The sequence below is a fragment of the Brachyhypopomus gauderio genome, chromosome 3 (assembly GCF_052324685.1).
Source record: "Brachyhypopomus gauderio isolate BG-103 chromosome 3, BGAUD_0.2, whole genome shotgun sequence".
Classification (NCBI taxonomy): Eukaryota; Metazoa; Chordata; class Actinopteri; order Gymnotiformes; family Hypopomidae; genus Brachyhypopomus; species Brachyhypopomus gauderio.
Genome location: NC_135213.1, coordinates 22,661,924 through 22,684,103, shown reverse-complemented (window position 1 = coordinate 22,684,103; position 22,180 = coordinate 22,661,924). Strand labels below are relative to the sequence as shown.

Genomic DNA, 22,180 nt, shown 5'->3' with positions numbered 1-22,180 from the left:
TGTTGTTCCAGGTAGTCCCACCGATTTTCAAGAGGATTCACATCGGGGGATTTTGCAGGCCAGTCCAGATGTGTGACAGCTTCTGAAAGTTCATAATACCAAGCAGTTGCATTTGCATCCTTGTGAATGCGAGAATCATTATCTTGGAACAGAGGGACAGGAATGTCCTGTAAGATGATGGACAAAAGTCAATAACTGGTAGTAGCCCACGCACACCCCATGACATGGACTATTGTTGGACTTTTACTTTTGCTTTTCTTCATTATATCCTCAATATGTAATTTAAGTCCATTTATGCCTTTCCTCAACATAACCTTCATATGATCTAGTAGGCACTGGACACCTACTACTGTATGTCTAGCCCAGATGTTAAGGGATCCCTGAGTTGTATGAGCGCTGTCCTGGTGAGCATGCAATCATCGCCACCCATTAAGATGAGTTTTTCAATAATTGAAGAGTCTACCAGCACTACAGATGTGGTCAAGTTTATAGAACTTGGACCGTTAAAAGATCATGAACTGCACTCTTAATACATCACGGATTGGCAAGACGTTGGTAGCTAGTGGCTAGGGCAAAGACATGGGTTGCTTTTAAATCATAGTTTCTAGAAACTTTTCCATTTGAAGATTATTCAGCTTGAGATTGAAGATCGCCTCCATTCCTTGATGCAAACACCAAATCAATGTTTGCGTGATTTCGCCTATGATTATAGCGCTGTTTTAAAATGGAAACCGGAGATGACAGATGAAAAATTTGTCATGCAGATTCTAAGTGCGCACAATCCCCAGCTGGTTAGCGGGTTTGTTTGTGAGGAGTGGTCTCTACCGTTGAACAACTCGTCAAACCCGGTTCTATGATAGAACATTTCTGGACATCCTCAAAAGGCTACCAGGTCAAGGAGCAGAATGCCAACTCAGCCGATCGCAGAATAACATCCTTCAAGAAACCCTTGAAGAAGGGAGGGAAAGATACCTACCAGGAAGGACAAATAACCTCGGTATGAGCTAAACCTTTGCTTTTTGGATACAGTAGTGGACCTTGGGGAGTTTGGGGAGTTCTTTCACTCTTATGTGAGAGCGGCTTTGAAACAACTTGGCCAAGCCTCCAGAAACCTTCCAGCCCTGAATCCATCTATTTTTATTCTGGCGGATGGTACAGAGACCCATGCTTTAGGTAGGGTGTCATTGTGTTTGACCTTTGTTCTTGTTTAAAGTAAACGTGTATGTTTTGGATAGTGATTCATTGCACATACTGTTGCACATATTATAGCTTTTTCCTAGATTTTCTAATGGTCATGAAACTAATCCTACAGTCTCACCTGAATACCTTAACTGAATACCTGAAAACAATTATAAAATCATTCCATTTTGACATGAAGACAGCCTCCATGGTGATAGTGAAATCTCTTTATACGTGGCTATGATTATACACCACACTGAAAACACCCAGTGTAATATCTCTGCTCAGCCTGAATTTTTGAGACCGCTGCTGCAGAAGTGGCCCACGGTTTGGACTGAAAAGCTAGGGTCAGCCATTCTGGGGGTCCGATCCCATACACATCTGATGAAGTCCCACTCAGGAAAAGGGCTGATAGTGTGTCAACCCAAAAACAAAAGATCATCAGAGGTTATATTCAGGATATGTTGAAGAAAGGCATAATTGAACCATCTTCTCCCTGGGCAGCTCCCATCGTGCTGGTTCAATGTGATTCTGTGAGGACTGTTGTGGTTTCAATGCCAAAACCCACTTGGACACCTTTCTTATGCCCCTAGTGCATGAGATACTGGAGTTGTTAGAGGGAGCTGCATATTTCAGTACAATGCATATGCTTAGCAGGTACTGGAAGATGAAGATGGCTGTCAAAATGCCTCAAGGACTGTGCCACTTTAGAGTAATACCTTTTGGCCTCAAGAATCCCAGTGCCACTTTTCAATGGCTGATGGAGCATGTCTTGGAGAATTGAGAGGAATATGTTATATTGTTTACATTGATGACATCATAGTGTTCTCCCTCTTTGATTCTGGAAGAACACCTCTGTCACTTCTCCCTAAACACCAAAAAGTGCTGACTCTTCCAGACCCATCTCACATTTCTAGGCCACGTAGTGTCACGGAAAAGAAGTACAGATGGATCCTGAGACCATGAAGGCTATATATGAATATCTTCCACCCTCTGACCTTAAGAACCTTCATCGGATCTTAGGTTTAGTAGGACGGTATCATAAATTCATTCCAGGATTTGCTGACACTGCTGCTCCCTTGAACCAATTAAAAAAGAAGAATGTCAGTTGGGCTTCGACAATGGAGTGTCAAGATACATTTCAAAAGATAAATGATGCATTGCTCTCATCCCCAGTAGCAGCACAGCCCCTGGTGAATGTGTCATTCCAAGGCCAGGTAGAGGCAAGCAAAGTGGGGTTAGGAGCAGGACATATGCAATTTCCATGTGCGCTACAGAAAAGGATGTGCTAACATCACTGTGATGCCCTATAAAGAACATCTACCTTACCAGGAGGAGCAGTATGCGCTACGGTAGCTGGAGCATATTGGTGCAATCTTCCATCATCCTTACATGATATTGGGGCTGCTCAGGCCACTAGTTCAATATGTGAGGAAGTAAATGGGGACATATCAAGAAACCAGGACTGGACGTATACACTTTGCACATCAAAAAAGTGTACTGCATTGTTTTAAACCATCTCAGTATGGAGGTTACACCTACCAGCAATATAAAGTCCCAACACTCCACCCGCCATGTTTCTCCTATACACAGAGGTCAACCAGCCAGGGGAGTTGGGAGTAAACTTCATGGGACCATACTCCATGAGTCGCAACAGAAACAATACTGATGGTAGTTGTCAACAACTATACCAAGCTGTTTCCCATGTGCAATGCCAAGACATCAAGGGTATGCACTGTACTCAGGGCCGACATCTTCACTAGCTGGAGAATACTGAATTCCATAGTTTCAGACCAGGGGCCGCAATGTACAAGTGAGATCATGGTGAACCTGTGTGAAACCTGGGGAATCGCCCATAACATGATGGCTACCCTCAATCCAACTTGACAGAGAGACTGAATAAAAGTATAAAGGTTATGATCGAGTCATTCTTTGGACAACTAACTGGGATCAGTGGATTCTAGAGTTTTGTCTCACCATTAACATGATCATACACGAGACAACTGGTGTCTCGCCTGCTGTATGTAGATGTTGGGATATCCACTGATGTGGGGGAAAGGTGATGGGGAGGTTGAGACGATAAATGTTGTAAACCTTAATGCCTATTTTGGTCCTCCCATGCCTCTGGGGGGGGGGGGGGGGGGGGGGTATGTGATGATTGCACAGGGGGCAGCATTTGTAAAGTGTTCTATTGTTCCCTGTTATAGACTCTTCCCTAATATAGACACGGCCTACTCAGCTGAGGGGGCGTGGCTATAGGAGCTTAGGTCTCATCCCTCTATTAAAGCATCCATGGATATGTGACCTACTGGACCAGTCCAGATATTGAATATAAACTGAAGGGTTTTCATTTAATGGAAAGGCTGTTTTTTAAAATGACAAAAACAGCAATATCATTCATGGAGGTTTCCTGCCTTTCCTGTATTCAAACATTGGAACTTTCCTTTTTTGCGGAGTATCTTTTATCCATTGTGAGGATTTTAAATAGCCAATGGACTGCGGGACTTCAGCTTGTGGAAGGTCTTGTTTAGTAACATTTATTGGACGTTTGTGGTGAACTAGTGGTCTCGCCTAGGAGTCTACGCATAAAATTGCTCTCTATCAAAATAGTTGCATATGTTGTGTCAGAAACAGGGTTTTTTAAATCATTTTTGTGGATAACATAGGGCACCTTGGGAGTAGGGGTAAAAGGGGAAATAATAAATCTTGACTATCGATAGTCTATCGACTCTGTAATAGACCAGATTTTGGTGTATCCTTTTCAAGACCCAAGATCCCTTCCTCATCTTATGCACGAGTAAACTCCGCTTGGGGTTAGTCATTGCAGTATGGCTCTCTATATTGCATAACAGACCTAGGGCAGAACATCAGTGTCATGGTACAGAGCAGGATACTAAATTCACGGTCTGAAGCAGGACATTACACAGCACGTGAATCACTCTTGCTCCGACCTCTAAAGCTTCGCACCAACATGAGCAGTACGTGTGAGGACCTTAGAGAGAGCAAGACGGCGCAAGACACGGGTGGAGGGTGGATGCCGGCCCATTTTCATAAACTCATAATGAATAGCCCTGTTGCTGGACTTCTGCTGAATCCAGTGGTTTGCAGCGTTTGTGGGGGGCTGGGGTGCACGGGTTAGCCTTGAGTGCCTGCCCCCCCCCCCCCCCCCCCCAGTACACGTTTCCCCAACCATGAAGGAGGTGTCACACACAAAAACAAAACAAACAAGCAGGGCAAGAGCCTTCACTCCCAGCGGCCTACTTAGCACTCCCAGCGGCCTAAGCAAAGTGCTCCTGCATCCACACTCAGTTATGCAGGACAGAAATGGCTCAACCTGGACAGGAAGCATATTTCTTCATTATTAAAAAATTAATTACAGGCAAAGGTGGAGACCATACACGTGAGGTGCCCAGGAACACTGCCATAATAAATAAGGATATTCTTATAAAAACTTGTAGGTAGCATTTCTTAACAATACAGACAGGTCATCGTCTACAGATATTCTGTCACAGTAGCCAGTGTTAAGTGAGAAGTTTTAAAAAGTGGAACAAAAAAGAAAACAGGGTCTTGAATAAAACAGTCAGACCATGTAAACACTGAGACCTTTTCAAGCTTTCATGGGACAAATGATGTGGAGTTGCTATAAACACAAAACATGAAAGTAAAACATGCTGTCAGGGTTCCCTGTGCAATACTCACTCTTAGGATCGCTAACATACACAGACTCCTCTGGCAGATAAGACTGACAGAGCTGCAGCTTCAGGGTGCAAACAGCCTCGCCTCTCATAAAGACTGACGGCACAGGGCCGCGTTGAAAAGAAATGCAGACGCCGTCAGCTCTGGTAGAGGGGACGTAGCAGGCTGCTCGCTGGGGAAGTGATCATTACCTTATGAGGGAAAACACTCTGGTCCAAATGAAGTTTGTCATATTAAACAAATCCTATTTTATGTCTACTCCAAAGGAGGAGCCCACACTCCATGAAAACCTTTTGGGCTGAATGAATTAGGTTCCCATGTCACAACAGAAACACACTACTTCACAAGCAACCTCACAAGCGACTTCTTAAGCTACTTCTTTATTTCAGTGGCGTCATACCATGAAGGTAAATGAATGAATACACTGTCATCACAGTACCCAAAAGTGGTCACACAAAGGCATAAGTGAAGATGGATCCAACTATGCACAAATGTATCTGTCTGATTTTCTCACCCTCCTCGTGCTCTAATTTATGCTTAGGCATCTGCCTCGGCTGTTGCTGTTTACAAACTGTTAATGAGAGAACTGTTAATAAGGCACACTGTGCACATACAATTCATAATGTAAATCATATCAACTTAGACACATACCATTCACACCCATTCATGTGCGAGCAGGCACACTCAAACACACAGGACATTATGTTGCTGGAAGTGTGTCTCCAGCCACAGAATGCCACACTCCCTGGCGGGTTTGTGTCACTTAACCAGGTTACCAGCCTTTGTGTGCTAGCCGGCTGCATGTCATTCATGATTGGCCATAAAGCACCAGGAGTGCTAGCATATGCAAATCTTCCAGAGCTGCAATGGACTGTGGATCAGTAGTGCTTTAATCATTCTCTTTGATACTATCACTTTGACAGCCATGGGTACAAAAGCACAAATCTCCTCTAAAGTCTGGTGTGCCAGAACTCTGCAGCTGTGTTCAGAGTGAATAACCAATCAAAAGCGATATCAAAGGATAGTTTATTATAGTGTGCTGTGTTTTAAAATGAGTTTAAACAAGTGCTTATAGTTATACTTAGTTGTGAAGAGAAAAAAATATATATATATATATGTGTGTGTGTGTGTGTGTGTGTGTGTGTGTGTGTGTGTGTGTGTGTGTGTGTGTGTGTGTGTGTGTGTGTGTATGTGTGTATACACTAACACATATATATTATACAGTGGTCATTAGGCATGACTATGGATTTGCGTATATTGAATTTTATGCTGTCAGACAGGTATCCAGCCATAGTTCTCTTCTGATTTCCCCTTAACTACATCCCAAACAACTGGTCATCTGTGCTAAATTAGCACCTCCAAAGGGTGAAGAGTGGAACAGAGACGCCCTCCCCTATCTCTGCAACATCCGCAGGGTAGGTACTGGTGCACGCCCACACACCCACGCACCCCAGGTGACTGTCACTGCAGATAACAGCACTTTCAAGTGTGCGGTGGCACTGTCTTCCTCTGTTATGCTCTGATGGTCTCATAGGTCACATTAGCACCTCTTCCTCCTCGTCTTCCTCAGCCACCCTTCAGTGTTGGACTTCACGTGAGACCCAAGGATCTCGCAGGAGCACTCCAATCAGAACCAGTGATTCTGTGATAGAATTTCAACCACCAGCACAGTAATAGAGGAGAGACAGACTGGCAGTGCTGAGTATTTTCATAAGGATTGAGCTGGCAAAAAAAAGGCAGCAAAACCTTTCAGTTCAATATATTGTCCACTGCTTTCTTGAGCATTAGTGTTCATGTCGATTCTGAGCATCACCGCGCTAAGATGCTGGCAGTGATCCAGAAGACGGGCTGTACCTGGAGCTCCAGCAGGGTTCACATGGGCTGAAATCCCAGCAGTTTAATATCATTCCAATATCAATTCTAATAAAATAAACCAGTGACACCCATTGGAAATAAACTGTACACATACTGCATATATTTGCCTGTGGTCACTACTGTAACTGCGCTGCTAAGCAATGCAGTTCTCTAAATACAAAATGGAAGATGCAAAATTCTACACTCTAACAGTGCAGTTGCTGACCACGAGACCTCCCTACACTTCCCTGAGATGTGGTAGATCACAGCATGAGATCAAACAAAGTTGTACATAAAACCACACACACAAACACACACATACACACACACAGCTTAGACAAATTCGGATTAAGTGATTGGCAATAGTAACTAGGCTAAATTTGATAACAGACAGAAAAACAAATGGCAACATTTATTCCTAAAGTCTAGTCTGACACAGTCTGACACATCCGGACAGTTGCCATGGAGTGTGGACAGGCACTGGAGGAACTGTGAGGTCCCTAGGCAACTGACACAGGCGTGGTAAACAACGGAGAATACAGCACAGAAAATCCCAAATGCAACAAAGACAACAACCGCCCAAAAAGTTAGATTAGAGCACACAGGAGTGTGGTGCGCTGGTTCCTTTGCTGGTGGAAGCCCGCGGCAGGGGGAATAATGCAGATGTGCCTGTGACCATGCTTTGTGAACGCAGCCAAAATGAGCCCCTCCCCTGGTGCGTTATCAAACCGAGACGGTCAATGGAGACGTCAACCTGACAGGCAGGACAAAAACCCACAGCACAGGAGGACTGTCACACCTTAACCACACTCTCTGCAAGAAACCATAGCAACAAAGCCATGGATAGGTAAAAAGGGAAAAGAAAGTGAGATGGAAAAAAGAGAGAAAACTGAGGGGGGAAAGCACGAGGAAAGAAGCAGGGTTTTTTTTATGAAGGAGAACTGATTTCCATGACAACGCTGGCTGAGGAAGGGCGAGCAGTTATCATAGCAGAAGGAAAAGTACTCAGCATACAGTATTGTACATCTACTCATTCCAATGATTGCCAGACTCTGAACTCTCTTGAGGGAAGAAAGCTGATTAAAATAAGACACCAGTCGCGAAGATGGAGAGAGAATGAGAAAAGAAAGCGAGAGAGGGAGAGGAGAGAAAGAGAGAGACCGAAAAAGAGAGAGACAGAGAGCAGTCTGGGAAGCCCATGCGTGATGATTGGCTGCTGTTCAGGGGGGGGCATTTGTCCTAAAAGCTGGGATCTTTTGTGAGTACGTAACACCATGTCAGGATCAGATGAAAGCTTGCAGTCAAAGAGAGATGCGGAAGAGAGTCTTTCGCCGCTCATGGCTGAAGGGCTTTAAAAAAATGCACAAGCCCACCAAACGAGGAAAGGGGAAGAAAAATCCACCATACTGCAGTGCCACGGGCTGCTGCCAAGAGCTCGACTAACTTCCCTTCTCTCCCAGAGTCCAGATTTCCTAGAGGGAACAGACTAGCTAAATAATTCACATTCATGCTTGATTTAAGACACCTCTTGTTTTCCAAAGAGCTTCTACCAGGCGTTAACCAACCGATAGATGCCCATTATCTACAGTAGGTGTTGTCATTGAGGCGGAAGGTGAAGTGATTATTCCCGCACAGACTAGCATCAGAGCAATGCAGCATTAGAATACTCAAGCACAGCCACGGTCTCCCAATTTAAAAGACAAGAACTCTCATAATAATGCTTACAACAAACAAATTATTTTGACCATTCAGTTTAACAGTTCATTCTAAGTTACTCTGTTTGTCTATAACAATGTACCTTTGAGCAATTATGGTGTACCAGCTGTAGTTAAAACACATACACCATCTCCAGTGTGTGGGTTGAGTATCCTACTCAATGACAGAGAATCATGAGGGACACCCAAATACCACTAGAATACATAAAAAGCACTCTCACCACAAAGCCCTGCATTAGCTAACAATCTAGATGTACTAGTACTATCACACAGCTTTACAAGCTCCCGCCGTACCGCCACATTTCTGCGCCAGTGTGGACAGGCGCCGAGTCTCGGATCTCATCCAGGTCACCGTAGCTGTGAGGGCAGCTTGGAGGCGGGAGCCCCCTGGGGTGTTCCCCGGACACGGGCCGTCGGAGAGCCTGCACACCGCTCCGATGATTACACTCCGCACGACAAGATAAATGGTGCAGCACGAGAGAGTTAGCAGCCAGCCTCTCATTTGCTTCCCGTGGGACGGTGCGTGTACCACAACAAGTCTGTAGCCTTTTCGTCCCTTCCTCTGACAGGGTGTTCGCTCGTTCTGAGCTCAGAGGGAAGAAATGATGAGAGCCGATGTCACATTGCATGTCCAGGCCCATATCTAGGTTGACTAGTGATCCTTTAGGATGGCGCAGGGGGGTGTCTCAGTCGTATGTTTTAGGGGACATGGAGGGTGGGACACAGTACCAAACCTCCAGCTCCTCACTGCCAGTCGTTTCATCAGCTATTTGTCCTGCTCAGGGCCAACACAACCTGCAGAATCGGGAAGGAAAGCACTCGTGACTCCAGTTCAAAAATGCACAGCTTTGCTGTATGATGCCTTATCAATTATTCATGCCAATATCCTCTGCCTATGCCGACTATATTAAGTCACACTGGCAACAAGGGGCACCCGGCTAATGGACTGCCCTGCACTCCTCAGGGTCAGTGCAATATACTGTATAGCCTTAACCATCGCTGAGGAATGCATACAGCGAACCTGATGAAAACCAATGAGTGTCATGGGGTTGTGGAGAGATGACCCATTGGAATAAAGGTATATGGCATCCTTCATGAAATCAACACACACACACACACACACACACACACACACACACACACTCCAAGGCCTAAGCAATGAGACACACGCCACCCTTGTAGGAGTGAGAATCCACGGCCATTTTGAAACGGATGCCCTTCTATTTGGATTACAGCAAGAATTTGCTATGCATTTTTCATCTCTTTAACTTTGTTTGAATTCTGTAGTCGTTCCACAACAACTTTCAAGAAGAGGGCAGAAAAAAAAGGCTAACCAGGTGAACTGCCATGCTTGGCTGACTTCACCAAACTGGACCTTGTCTGCGATTAATTAAAACAATTCAACTCTTAAATTGTCTAATGCTTGACTGAAGAACACAGGAGAATCACAAAAGATCATATCTGAGGCAGTCGTAAAGTGACCATGACTTAATAGTGAGAGACAGCTCTCCCATCACACGTTCAGACTTTTCTGTGTTATCGCCCAACCTAATGGGCTTTTCCAATTTTCCACTTCATAACAGATGAGCATATGAATGACAAGTTATTAAAAAGATACTAGAGGGAGGTGGAAACTCTATTTTGCTTTTTCTTTACTATCTGCAAAGTGACACAATCATTTCACTTAAGCAGGAAGTCTATTATTATCCATTTTTGGTAATGAATTTCTGTGTCTGTATACAATTATTTAAGTCCAAAAAAACCCCAAAAATAAAAAGAAATGCTTCTGCTTTATAGGGTGGAAACACCTTGACTGACATTCAAACCAAATCAATTTCCTTAACATTTAAAAACTGAATCACCAAAGACTGCACCTTTCTATTATTCTTGCCATATACCTGTATAGTTCTGGCAGGAGTCCTATTCACAATGTAAAACTATAAGGAACTTCTTTCATCTGAAGGCACCTTCCATCTTATTAGATATTACTGTCCAAAGCAAGTAAAATGCAGAGTTGAAGCTACAATTTCTACCCAAGACAACAGGCCCAGAATAGGGCATGAAGCTTGCTGAATTACCTTACACATACTGGGACTGAAATCAGACCCCAGGAAGAGGTACATAATAAAGGCTCTCGCAACAACAGACTGCTGCCAAGGTCCCTGGATTCATTTCTGGATTCATTTCATTTTTTCATTTTTTTCCTCCTCATAACTTCTACAGGCATTTGGATAAGTGTGCTGTAGTGCAGGGGGAAGTTAGGACCCAGCGGACTCGCTCCAGTGTCCTGTTGCACTCCTGTAAATTAAAAGCAGATTTCTATTTTTCTTTTTTTTTCTTCCCTTTTTTTCTGCCTTCTGAGAGAAGGAGGAGACGAGCAGGGGGGGTGGACGGGGTCTGGAACTGGTTTTGTAGCCACATCTTGTAGGAAATCCTGAACAGAAAATGTTAATGAGAGACACGAAAACCACGAGAACTGTGTCTCCCCCTCCTCCCTTTACTCAGTGTGACAGCAACACATATAGGCGAGAAGGCTAGCCCCAGCTAACACACACACACACCCCAACACACAATAAATTACCTCACGTCCAGCGTTACAACATTGAAACTCCCTCTATAAGACACACACAAACACACCAACCAAGACAATTATAACCCTCACAATAAATTGTAATAAAATATGGGGGTTTGGGATTTAGAAAAATGAAACCAAATAAAAATTAATACGTGTTTAGGGGAAGCCTGACTGTAACACTGAATCGAGCCCAGATGACAAAGACTGGGATGAACACTTGTTGCATGCAAGACTGTACATCACAGAGTGCTCTCTGAGCCACACACAGATTAAAAACCATAGTGTAAGGTAAGAGAGAGAACAACCATGACCACCAAAACTGTGAGAGATGACATGTTTTGTGGGTGCAGAATCTTCCTTTGATGTCGTATTCTACCTTTAGAGTTTGGACCTCACAAAAAAAAGAGAGAGAGAAGGAAGCCTTCTGCGTTTGCCCTCTTTTGTCATTCCTCAGTGGAGCATTGCAAGGCTGGTCTCCTCCTGCATGCAGTGGTAATGAGGTACGCGTTCACCTCAGAGCAGGACCAGCGCTAGCAGCGGCGCTGCAGCCTGTTCAGGTGACGGAGTGGCATTCGGGTGGAGTCTGCTTCTTCCTCACTGCCTTAAGATGAGCTGTGTTCAGCAGCATCACCTACAGTCATTAACCATAATGGGGAGGGAACTGTAAATGTCACTGTCGCTTCTTGTCAACGGGCAGCAGAACCAGGATCCGGAGCCCTTCCCACATCCACTGTCTTATTGTTAGCCACTGCAAAATGGACCCCAATAAAATAGCAATGAAGCAATACCTTGTAATTAGCGTACAGTGAAGGAATCCGGGAAGGTTTCACAACACCTACACCACTACCACCACCCCCTCCCCCGCCCCTCCACCCCCTCCCAGACAGGCAGAGCTGTGACTGCAGAAAATATTGAGGTGTGCCTACTGGAAGCCATTCTTTAATTATGACTGCCGTAGGGGACTGCTTGGATAAGTGCTAGACAACAATTATTAGAACACAATGTGACTCCTCTTACCCAAGTTACTTTGGCCTTTAATTTGTGAAAGATGTGGTATGAAGAGGTATACTGCTTCATTTTATTCTGTGAAGAAAAACGTGCTTTGGACAAAAGGGCCTACTTTTTTGCCAAGTGCCCTTTAACAGAAATATGCAATGACAAACACACAGTGTAGTGAAGAAATTAGACTTCCTTTATGTAACACCCCCCCTCCCATCCTGCTTCAAGAGATAATTATAACCTAAGGGACTTTATCTTCAATAAGAAATGGCCTTTTTCAATTCGCAGACACTCTGTCCCAGACTGGGAATTCTGATTGGAGATTTGATGACACAGGGCCATTGGAGAGGCCTCTGAGGGCTGGGACCATGAGTGGTGAAGAGTGGTGTTTGTGGAGATAAGCACTGGTCAGTCCTGGGGTCTATCACTACCACCTGAAACCCACATCCAGTTGAGTATGTCCAAAAAAGGGGATAAAAGGGGCCACATTGGCTAGGCGGACACTCCAGAAGGGGATGACAAGACAATCAGGAATGCCTCACCTCGCAAGCTGCGACACCCCTGCCCCCGCTCACACACACACTTCCACACAAACACATCGAAATACACACGTATACACACGCCTTCTTGTCCGTAGCCCCCCAACAAGTGAATGCAGCGAGTCAGTTTTCTGAAGCAAACAATCCAGGCAGAGGAGATGTAAAATACCAGCTGGCAAGTAGGTGTGAATGTAGTAAAGCCAACGTTAAAAACACAGCCTGCGAAGCAGAGGACTCAAAGAGGCACACGGGGCAATCACAGTCGGTTTCAGCGCTGTTTTATGTGGAATGACAAAAGATGGATCATATGGTTGCTTTTATCCAAAGAGTGTCTCAGAGGGGTAGGCAAGGTTCAGTCTCACTGCTCCTAACGCTAAAGACGAGGCAAATACTGGTAGAGGTAACAAGCTTCACAGGCCCTGTGAGAATTTGGTTAAGCTGGCCAACATATATCCCACACCTCCTTCCAATTCATTTTCTCCCTCTTTCTCTCTCCCTCTCTCGCTCTTTCTCTCACCCTCTCTCGTTCTTTCTCTCCTTCTCTCACTCTCATGCCATTCCCTTCAGCCTGTCTCCTCTACTTCTCTAATGAGAAAAAGCTGGTAAGAAAACCCTGGCTTGATTCCTATATAAACTTACAGACATCTCACGGAAAAGCCCAAAGAGAAAGAAAAAAGAAAAAAGTAGAGGAGGAAAAGAATGGGAGAAAGAAAGAGAGAAAGTGGGAAAGAGAGAAAGAGGGTATTGAACAGTGTAAAAAACACAAGGAAAAGCTTATGATATACCAAAAATTCATAGAAACAGAAAAATTATATATATATATATATATATATATATATATATATATATATATATATATATATTGTATATATTAATTATAGAAAAATTATATATATATATATATATATATATATATATATATATATATATATATATATATATATATATATATATTGTATATATTATATATATATATATATATATATTGTTTTTCTCAGTCATCCTCAGTTATTAAGGAAACACTTGGGCCATGATCCAAGGTACACACACACACACACTTGCTTGTGGATTCTTCATGTGGTTTTACCTGCATGCTACATAACTTGCTGACATGGCCACAAGAAAAGTATTATGTTAATGAATAATTGCATAATTCCACGTGGTAAGGACACCCACACACACACACACACACACACACACACACAAACTCACTCACTCACTCACACACACACACACACACACACACACACACACACACTCACACACACACACACACACACACACACACACACACACACACACACACACTCAGCATGAGGGGGGTGCTTATAGCTACTGCCCTGGCACAGATACAGAAATGTGAAATTAGCTGACTCACGAACTCAGAAAAATAACCTGATACTTCAGAATTTTCTGACAAGACTAAAAGCACAGTCTTCAGATATACTGTGTTTATGGCAAAACAAGCTAACCTACAAACACTTACTTTTTCAGAGATAAAGGGCATGGGTGTACTTCAGACAGTACTGCACACATGAACAAAGGACTTTAAATATGTCTGATGAAACGAACAATTCATGCTCAAATGCTCTGAAGTCATTTTTCTAAGGAAATATCATATACATCAAAGTTTCAGTCAGGCTCCATCAGTACAGTTGAGCAATATGTAACAGAGGGGTAATTTAAAGGACAGATTAGCTGAGCTTTAATTATAACCTCCATCCCTGTTCAAATAGCTGCCTTATAGATGGCTGGCTTTGACAGGGAACCATAATGAGCCTCTGTACATTAATTCAAGGCTCTGGCATATATATATGCTATCCTGCCTGAAATGTGTTATAGAAGAAAAAAACCAGAAATGATAGAATTATGAAATATTGAAGACTGTGTAATGACCATTTTCTGCATGGCAAGAATGACTTCGAGCCTTTTTTAACACTTCCTAGAAGCCAAAGACTGAAATCAGCAGCTAAATTGTGATTAATTGACAATAGTTATGGCCATGATTGCTTCAGGACTCGAAAATCTTTCATCATGAATCAACAATGCAATAGCGTTTGGCAAGGGAACTGCCAATTAGAGGAGGAGTAGCAATACATATGAAGTATAGCACTGCCAAGCTGAGAGTGCTGGTGGTATTATGGGAGACAGTTGCGGGAGGTGCCAATGTCTCTAGCGCCTTCAATGCGAGTGAGACTGTACCACTCAGGATGGGACTGTTTCGTAATGAACACAGCTCCTCACACGCTTCATTCCACATCCTAAAAAACACAGCACCCCTAAATCGTGTCATTGGCACACAAAGCCATTCAGGATACTAGTCAGGATACTAGGGAGACACTCTAAGTGGGTACAGGGAAAACGTGATAGGCGATTTGTGCAAGTTAGCGCAGTTCTGGACTCTGTTAAATGGACATGGATAAACACCCTGCAACACCCCCCCCCCCCCCCCCTTTAGCTGCGAGGGTGGAGTTTCTCAGGGGCACATGGCAGTGATGCACAGCACACATAGTGCAACACATAGCCAGCAACCTGAGAGCGAGCTCAGCAAGCTCATCACCTGCAGAAATCACACAGAAACACAGGAATCAGTCACAAACACACACATACCATGAATGTACACAAACACTCACACACATACGTTAAGGGAGCCTATATCACTCACGAAGAAAGTAAGAGCTGGTATGAAAACAATATCATTTGACATTTACCATTTTCCTTACCTCTCAAGTTCCATGATCTGATCACTCAGTGTTTATGTAACTTTTACAGCAGTACATGGGTAGGTAAAGGTAAGAAGTAATATGTATCCTGAACTGCTCATAAATACACAAGCAGTCTTTTACTGTGGGCTACTTCAGTCCTAAAACACATCAACAAGACCCATGTGAAATGGGAATTTCTACTATAAAGCAGGAAGTCTGAAATACAAAATAAATCAATGAAAATAACAAAGACTGAAAGACTTTGTTCTTCTAATAATTGTCTAAAAAATATTCTGCCGTTTCCCCTTCGTGAGCAATTTATAAATATTCCGCCAGCCCTACATTTTCTGCTGATTAAGTGTTTATTTCATGTTCAGTTACTTTAAAAAGGAATCAAATAGCCAAAAACTGCTTGATCATTCAAGTGAAAGAAAGAAAGAAAGAAAGAAAACCATTTTCCAGAGGAGTGAAGATTGCTCTTGTGCTAACCAGACCATTGGCTGAGAGACAACACCTATGGGATTCCTCTATGTCTGCCATCCAATCACAGGCATTTGTAGAGCTATCAGTGATCATTTTCCAGACACCACATTGGGGACTCTTTTACTCTCTTGCCCTCCATACCCCCCCCTCTCTCTCCAACACACACAACCACAAACACAACCACACAGATACACACATACAAATGTACACACCAGCATTGCTCACACTTCAGGATGCCAAATATTGATTCCTCCAACCTAGAGAGAGGAGAATAAGTCAAATGGAGAGGCATCAGCCAGAGCTATAACTTGCCATTGAGAACAAAGCTATGACATTGGACAAATGAACCATGGACACAAACAAAATGAATCATAAGGCCAAACCTGAGCCATCAACTGACACACTCATACATACACAGTGCAAATCAGATGGCTGGAGAGAAAGATGGAATTTTTCAAGAAATCAGCTTATGATGCATGGATACTTGGTGATTCATTGTGGTGCAGATGTACAGAAGTCTTCATAACACCTCTTAAGACAGAAGGAACATAAGGGCTGGCAGAGACGGAGGTCTGGGACTTCACAGAGGTTCAGAGTAGCAAAGGTCCATCAATAATCCTCTCCATATACCTCCAAACTGGAAACACACGTTTCCATGTTTCCAGTGGGAAGAGTTCTGAATTGATCCGATCTACATTTTAAAGTATTTTGAAACAGTGACCTTTATGTGAAAGCCGTTGAGATGTATTAAAGGTCAAATATGTGCACTACATAGATAAATAAATCCTTCCCTTCTGTAACAAAACTACCAGACTTTCACCACTTACCAAGTCACAACAATGATTTCAGGCAAGGAATGCAGCGTGTGAGAATCATGGATGGACATGGATGCAGAGAAAGCAGCTGTGTTGACAGCACTGTACTACCTCAGTACATAAACTTATATCTGGACTAATAGAAAGAATGCTAATAACATTTGGAGTCATTTTCACTATATGGTTTGACACTCACTGTTTTTACTCTTGCTCACCTCCTCCCAGTGAAATTCTGCTTTCAACACCAACATAAAATGTGATTTTTTTTACTGAGAATACTCAGGCATTGAGAATACACTTTTCATTGTCCAATGTAAGCAATAATTTCCTTAATAAAAAGTTATTTTAAATTCAGTGGCCCATTGTGTCTACTGACCTACAGTGCAGTCCCCTCAAGTGAACCCTCCCTATTCAGCTGTGCCACAGGATTAAATCTGGATGAAGGAATATTCTTTCAAATGCTCAATTAATTAGTTACCTTTTGCCCTGGTCCTTTCTTACACAGATGAGTACCTGGGACCTCCGCACCAAGGAGCATGCAAGACGAATAAGGAAATGTGGAGAGGCAAGTGTGTCCAGCTCTCGCTGAGGAATCCCAGAGGTCGAATACCTCTGTAATCGCTCAGGCCAAGAGAACCACACCGTCTTCCCTCACCCAGCGGCAGCCTGCGAGAATCATCTTCTAGGGCTGCGTGCCTTCAGCTGGGGGCTTGGGTTTGTGTGGTGAAGGGAAGAGCAGAAGGGGGGGCTGAGCAGCATGCAGCAGGCAGAACGAGTGTGTTTGATTGGGCAGCCTTTCCAAGCCTGCAAGGGCTCATCATCTTTCCCCACGAAGAAAAACAAAGCATGTGCACCCAGACATCACAGTCGGGGCCAGCCGGCTTGCCCATCCAAAAAAGCATTCTTTCCTTCCGAGGAGCTGCAGTGAATGTGCCTCAAACCAAACAATTCACCTACGCTGGTAAGCAGCACGCCAGCACCCAGCCCACCAGGACGCACATGCTCCACTAGGACGCACATGCTCCACTAGGACGCACATGCTCCACTAGGATGCACATGTCCCACTAGGATGCACATATCCCACCAGGACACACATGCCTCACCAGGACAGACTTGCCCCAGCAAGACGCACATGCCCCACCAGGACACGTGCCACACCAGGATGCACATGCCCCACCAGGACACACATGCCCCACCAGGACACACATGCCCCACCAGGACACACATGCCCCATTAGGACACACATGCCCCACCAGGACACACATGCTCCAGCAGGACACACATGCTCCATTAGGACACACATGCGCCACCAGGACACACATGCCCCACCAGGACACACATGCTCCATTAGGACACACATGCGCCACCAGGACACACATGCCCCAGCAGGACACACATGCCCCATTAGGACACACATGCCCCACCAGGACAGACGTGCCCCACCAGGACACACATGCACCACCAGGACACACATGCCCCATTAGGACACACATGCCCCATTAGGACACACATGCCCCAGCAGGACACACATGCCCCATTAGGACACACATGCCCCAGCAGGACACACATGCCCCAGCAGGACACACGTGCCTCACCAGGACACACATGCCTCACCAGGACAAACATGCCCCACCAGGACACACATGCCCCAGCAGGACACACATGCCCCACCAGGACACACATGCCCCATTAGGACACACATGCCCCAGCAGGACACACATGCCCCAGCAGGACACACATGCCCCACCAGGACACACATGCCCCATTAGGACACACATGCCCCAGCAGGACACACATGCCCCAGCAGGACACACATGCCCCATTAGGACACACATGCCCCAGCAGGACACACATGCCCCAGCAGGACACACATGCCCCACCAGGACATATTTGCCAACCTCGCACCCCAGCTTCTGCCTCCAGTGACCTCGGTCCTCATTGGTCATTTGCCACCCAGGAAGTGTGAAAGGCAGCAACGGGTTTTTTGGGTGCGCACCCTCAGAATTGATACTCGCTTCCGGATATATTTTACTAAATGAAATGACTCGCTGGGCCTGCTCAGAGCTCACGGCCCGCGCAGATTGATTGAGCTTCACTTACAAAATGAAGTAGCTAATAAATCAGTATGGTTTGCATATCAAATAAAACTCCTTGAAAGTAATGGTTCCATTCATGATTCAGCATATATACACCCAATGCAGACAAACTGCAAACGTAATCTGACGCTGTATAATGCATGTGACAAGCAGATACTGACTTCAGTCTCCCATGATGAGTAAAAGGCAGTAACCCTGCACAGCAAGTGACTCAGAGAAATGAGATAATGAGAGATACCTGCAAGATAGTCACACCATGACCAGGCAGCTGAGCTTAAGAAATTCACACTCTATCTGACTGACCCCGAATCACCCCACCCCACACCAACCTACACAGAACATTTTGCTGAGGAAAAGACATACCACTGACTTTTGGCTGCTACAGTCACTCGATCAAGCAGCTGAGAGAAGTCATGACATTAACAAATACACTAACAAATGAGGAGATTTGATGAACTGCCTCAGACAGATGCTGAGCTGGCCTTGCTAATGAGGTTTAATGACCTTCCTCCACTTGTCAGTGCAAAATTTGCATGTAGCATTTTTCAAGTAGTCAGAAAATGATTGGCATAGGCAAAAATGTATGAAATGTGATTTTCCACATTTATACTGTCATATTCTATGTTATGGAAAGATATCCCTGAAGCATGACCTCACTGAAAACAGTGCCATTATTAGTTACAGCCAAAAATTATTTATTTCTATGATGACATTAAATAATGTATCTAAGAGTGCATTCCAGAATTTCAGCAACTTCATGTATGAATGCTGCGTTCTCAAGAATATTACCTCATCCAAAATTAGGACACTTCAAAATAAAAATTCATTTCCATAACAGCGAATCAGCGGAGTATGGGAAAGCGTGTATTTGTATCACATTCTCAACCACTTGGTGAGGAGCAGCACGTCCACACACCAGCCGTGCGTCCTACCTTCACAGGTGTGCGGACCGGGACACCCGGCCTTACCATCCTCGCGAGGTGGCGGGCTTATGACTCAAGAGATTTAAAGGATATGGGTTGCAGACCATTTTCAGACACCAGCTCCTCGGTCTCGTGGTTTGCTTCAGGTAGAAAAACACGACCGGTGCCAGGGAGGGGTAGGGCAAGGCTTCTCCGCCACTGGCCGACGCTGCGTCCTCTGTCACCGTGCTGACTCCACTCTCCCTCCTCTCAGCTCCATCATCATCATCATCATCATCATTTCGTTCCCCGCCACTAGATAAGTCGTTAAGTCGGATAAAAGTCCTAGGAAGAGAGGACCTGCCCTCTGCTTCCCTCTCTCTATGGTCCTCAGAAATATTTCCTCCATCCTCAGCCATCATTCACCTCCTAGAGGAGATATAATGCAAATTGGAAATAAATAAATAAACAAATAAATGCTTAAAAGAGCAAATGACATCCATGATCAGCTATTTAATATTACTAATGTATAACATTTCTTTATGTGTGAAATGGTTTTACTTGACAATAAATTCATTTTTCTAAAGATAATATCAAACGTAATTATTTTGCAGTGTTCTTGTGTTGTTACTATTATGGTCTGGAACTACGACATTTCTATGACTTTCAGTAATTATTTTGAATATTAGATTATTTAAACCTATAATAAACTTATTAATATAACCTACAACCGAAGCGTTTTAACTATGAAAATTAGGGTTTTATTTAAAAACGATCATTATTTTCCAATCTACACTACCAGTAAGTAAAGGAACAGCACAGATGAAAGCACTGATACAATTAAAGCTATATGAGGCATAGTCGACACTGCTTCCATTTAAAAGTATTAATTTCTGGATAAAGCGGATAATGCCAGATTGTATCAAATCAGATAATTCAGCGCTGGCTGTTATTTGGAGAAGACAGTGGACATCCTAATGATCAATGTGTAACACAATACCAGCGCGCTTCACAGACATTCTTGTGTCAAATGTTATAAGTGTTATTTCCTACCTGTAATTGCCTCTGATAATAAGCCCAAACGGAACTCACTCATCGCACGATCATTTCTGGTGACTAAAAAGTAGCCCGATTGTAGTAAACAGGCGGACAGAAAGTCGAGCTGTCGGGCTGAGTTTGCAGGTAGCGGTTAGAGCTTGAGCAGGGTTAGGGGCATCTCTGCTCCTCACAACTCAGAGATGCGTGGATACGAAGCCTCCAAATGATGTTTTCTTTTGATGAACAGTAACGAGATGAATCCAACTCCTCCGAACCTGGTGGCTCTTCCAATATGATCTCCGCTCGTTTCCCCTCGCTCTCACCAACACGCGCACCTCAGTGTAACGGCAGGTAAAACGTGCGCTAACTTTTTTGTTCTCCTAGAACATCGATGATCTACGATCCAAAACTATACATTACATTGACAATTAGATACATACATCTTTAATTCATTTCTATTTTCTTGATAACATCTTCTGTAGGCTACACATAATAAAGTGTCAGTATAGCGCCACATGCGAAAAAATGCCAATGAGTCGTTTCTATGCAGAACTGTTGTCCATTATTGCGAAAACACAAAAATCTCCATTTACTTTCCAGTCGGCAAAACGGTCTATAGCACGAAACCGCTCATCCAAACGAATTCACAGCTGAATTTGGATTCAGTTTACAATCCCCTCCCTTTCGGTAGGGCATCCACCAAGCAAATGTAACTAAAAGTCATCCTGTCTTTTAATAGGTTGAAGTACATGTCTGTCAAAACTCAACTACCAGCGGTCTTGAGAAACAGCTGGATTTGTATTGTTTACTGTTAGCCAATAAAAAGCCTGAAATTCTTTGGGATTGGACCAAACCCACTCTATGATTGGACCAAACTCACTCTATGATTGGACCAAACCCACTCTATGATTGGAACATGTTTATTAAGCAATGGATTTTGTCAAGGAACTGGGAAGGAAATGAAGCACATGTGACTAGAGGAAGTTAAGTCCTGTCACTTTACTATAAAGCGCCATGCTGGTGTGACATAAATTCATATAGGCTTTGTTTTAAGCCCAATTATGTGCAATGCATACTATATAATATTAAACAATTCATGACAGTAAAAATATTGATATTTATAATTTATTACTGTAATGCGAAATTCAAATTCAATGTTATCTGACTCGGTCAAGCAATTTAGGGACATCAGTTACCTCAGCATAAATATAGTGACCGTACATACGATGATAACAGTGTGTTAAAGAGGGTGGTATACCAATCAAACTAGAGAAAAAGCCACATGTCAAGAATGATACTTCTCTTCTAATTACCTAAAATTATAATCCTGAAGTTAATAAATGCTAATTCCATCAAGTGTGCATAAACACTGAGCATAAGAACCTTACTGAAGGTCCGTTTTTTACTTTCATACATCACTGAACCACTGTGTTGAAACTTGCAAGTTCACTGGGCATGTCAAACTGTACTTGCCAGCAGACAAGCACCACAACGCAGAGGTTTTACCACACTGCCACCTATGGTGAAAAATGAAAATACAAGCCCAACAAAGGAAAAAAGCCTAAATCATTGATTGATTTAACA

At 43.7% G+C, this 22,180-nt stretch overlaps 1 protein-coding gene across 13 annotated transcripts in view; it reads right to left on the bottom strand.

Moving 5' to 3' along the window:
- Positions 1-21,251, bottom strand: part of cacna1g (calcium channel, voltage-dependent, T type, alpha 1G subunit) — a 158,621-nt gene extending 137,370 nt beyond the window's left edge. For all 13 annotated transcript variants that reach the window (XM_077000484.1, XM_077000482.1, XM_077000489.1 and 10 more), the window contains exons 1-2: positions 20,612-21,251; positions 19,674-19,987 (exon numbers count right to left, since the gene is read on the bottom strand). In XM_077000484.1, the coding sequence (XP_076856599.1) occupies positions 19,674-19,980 (307 nt within the window). In that variant the 5' untranslated portion in view covers positions 19,981-19,987; positions 20,612-21,251. The remainder of the gene's footprint in view (positions 1-19,673; positions 19,988-20,611) is intronic.
- Positions 21,252-22,180: the final 929 nt, after the last annotated feature.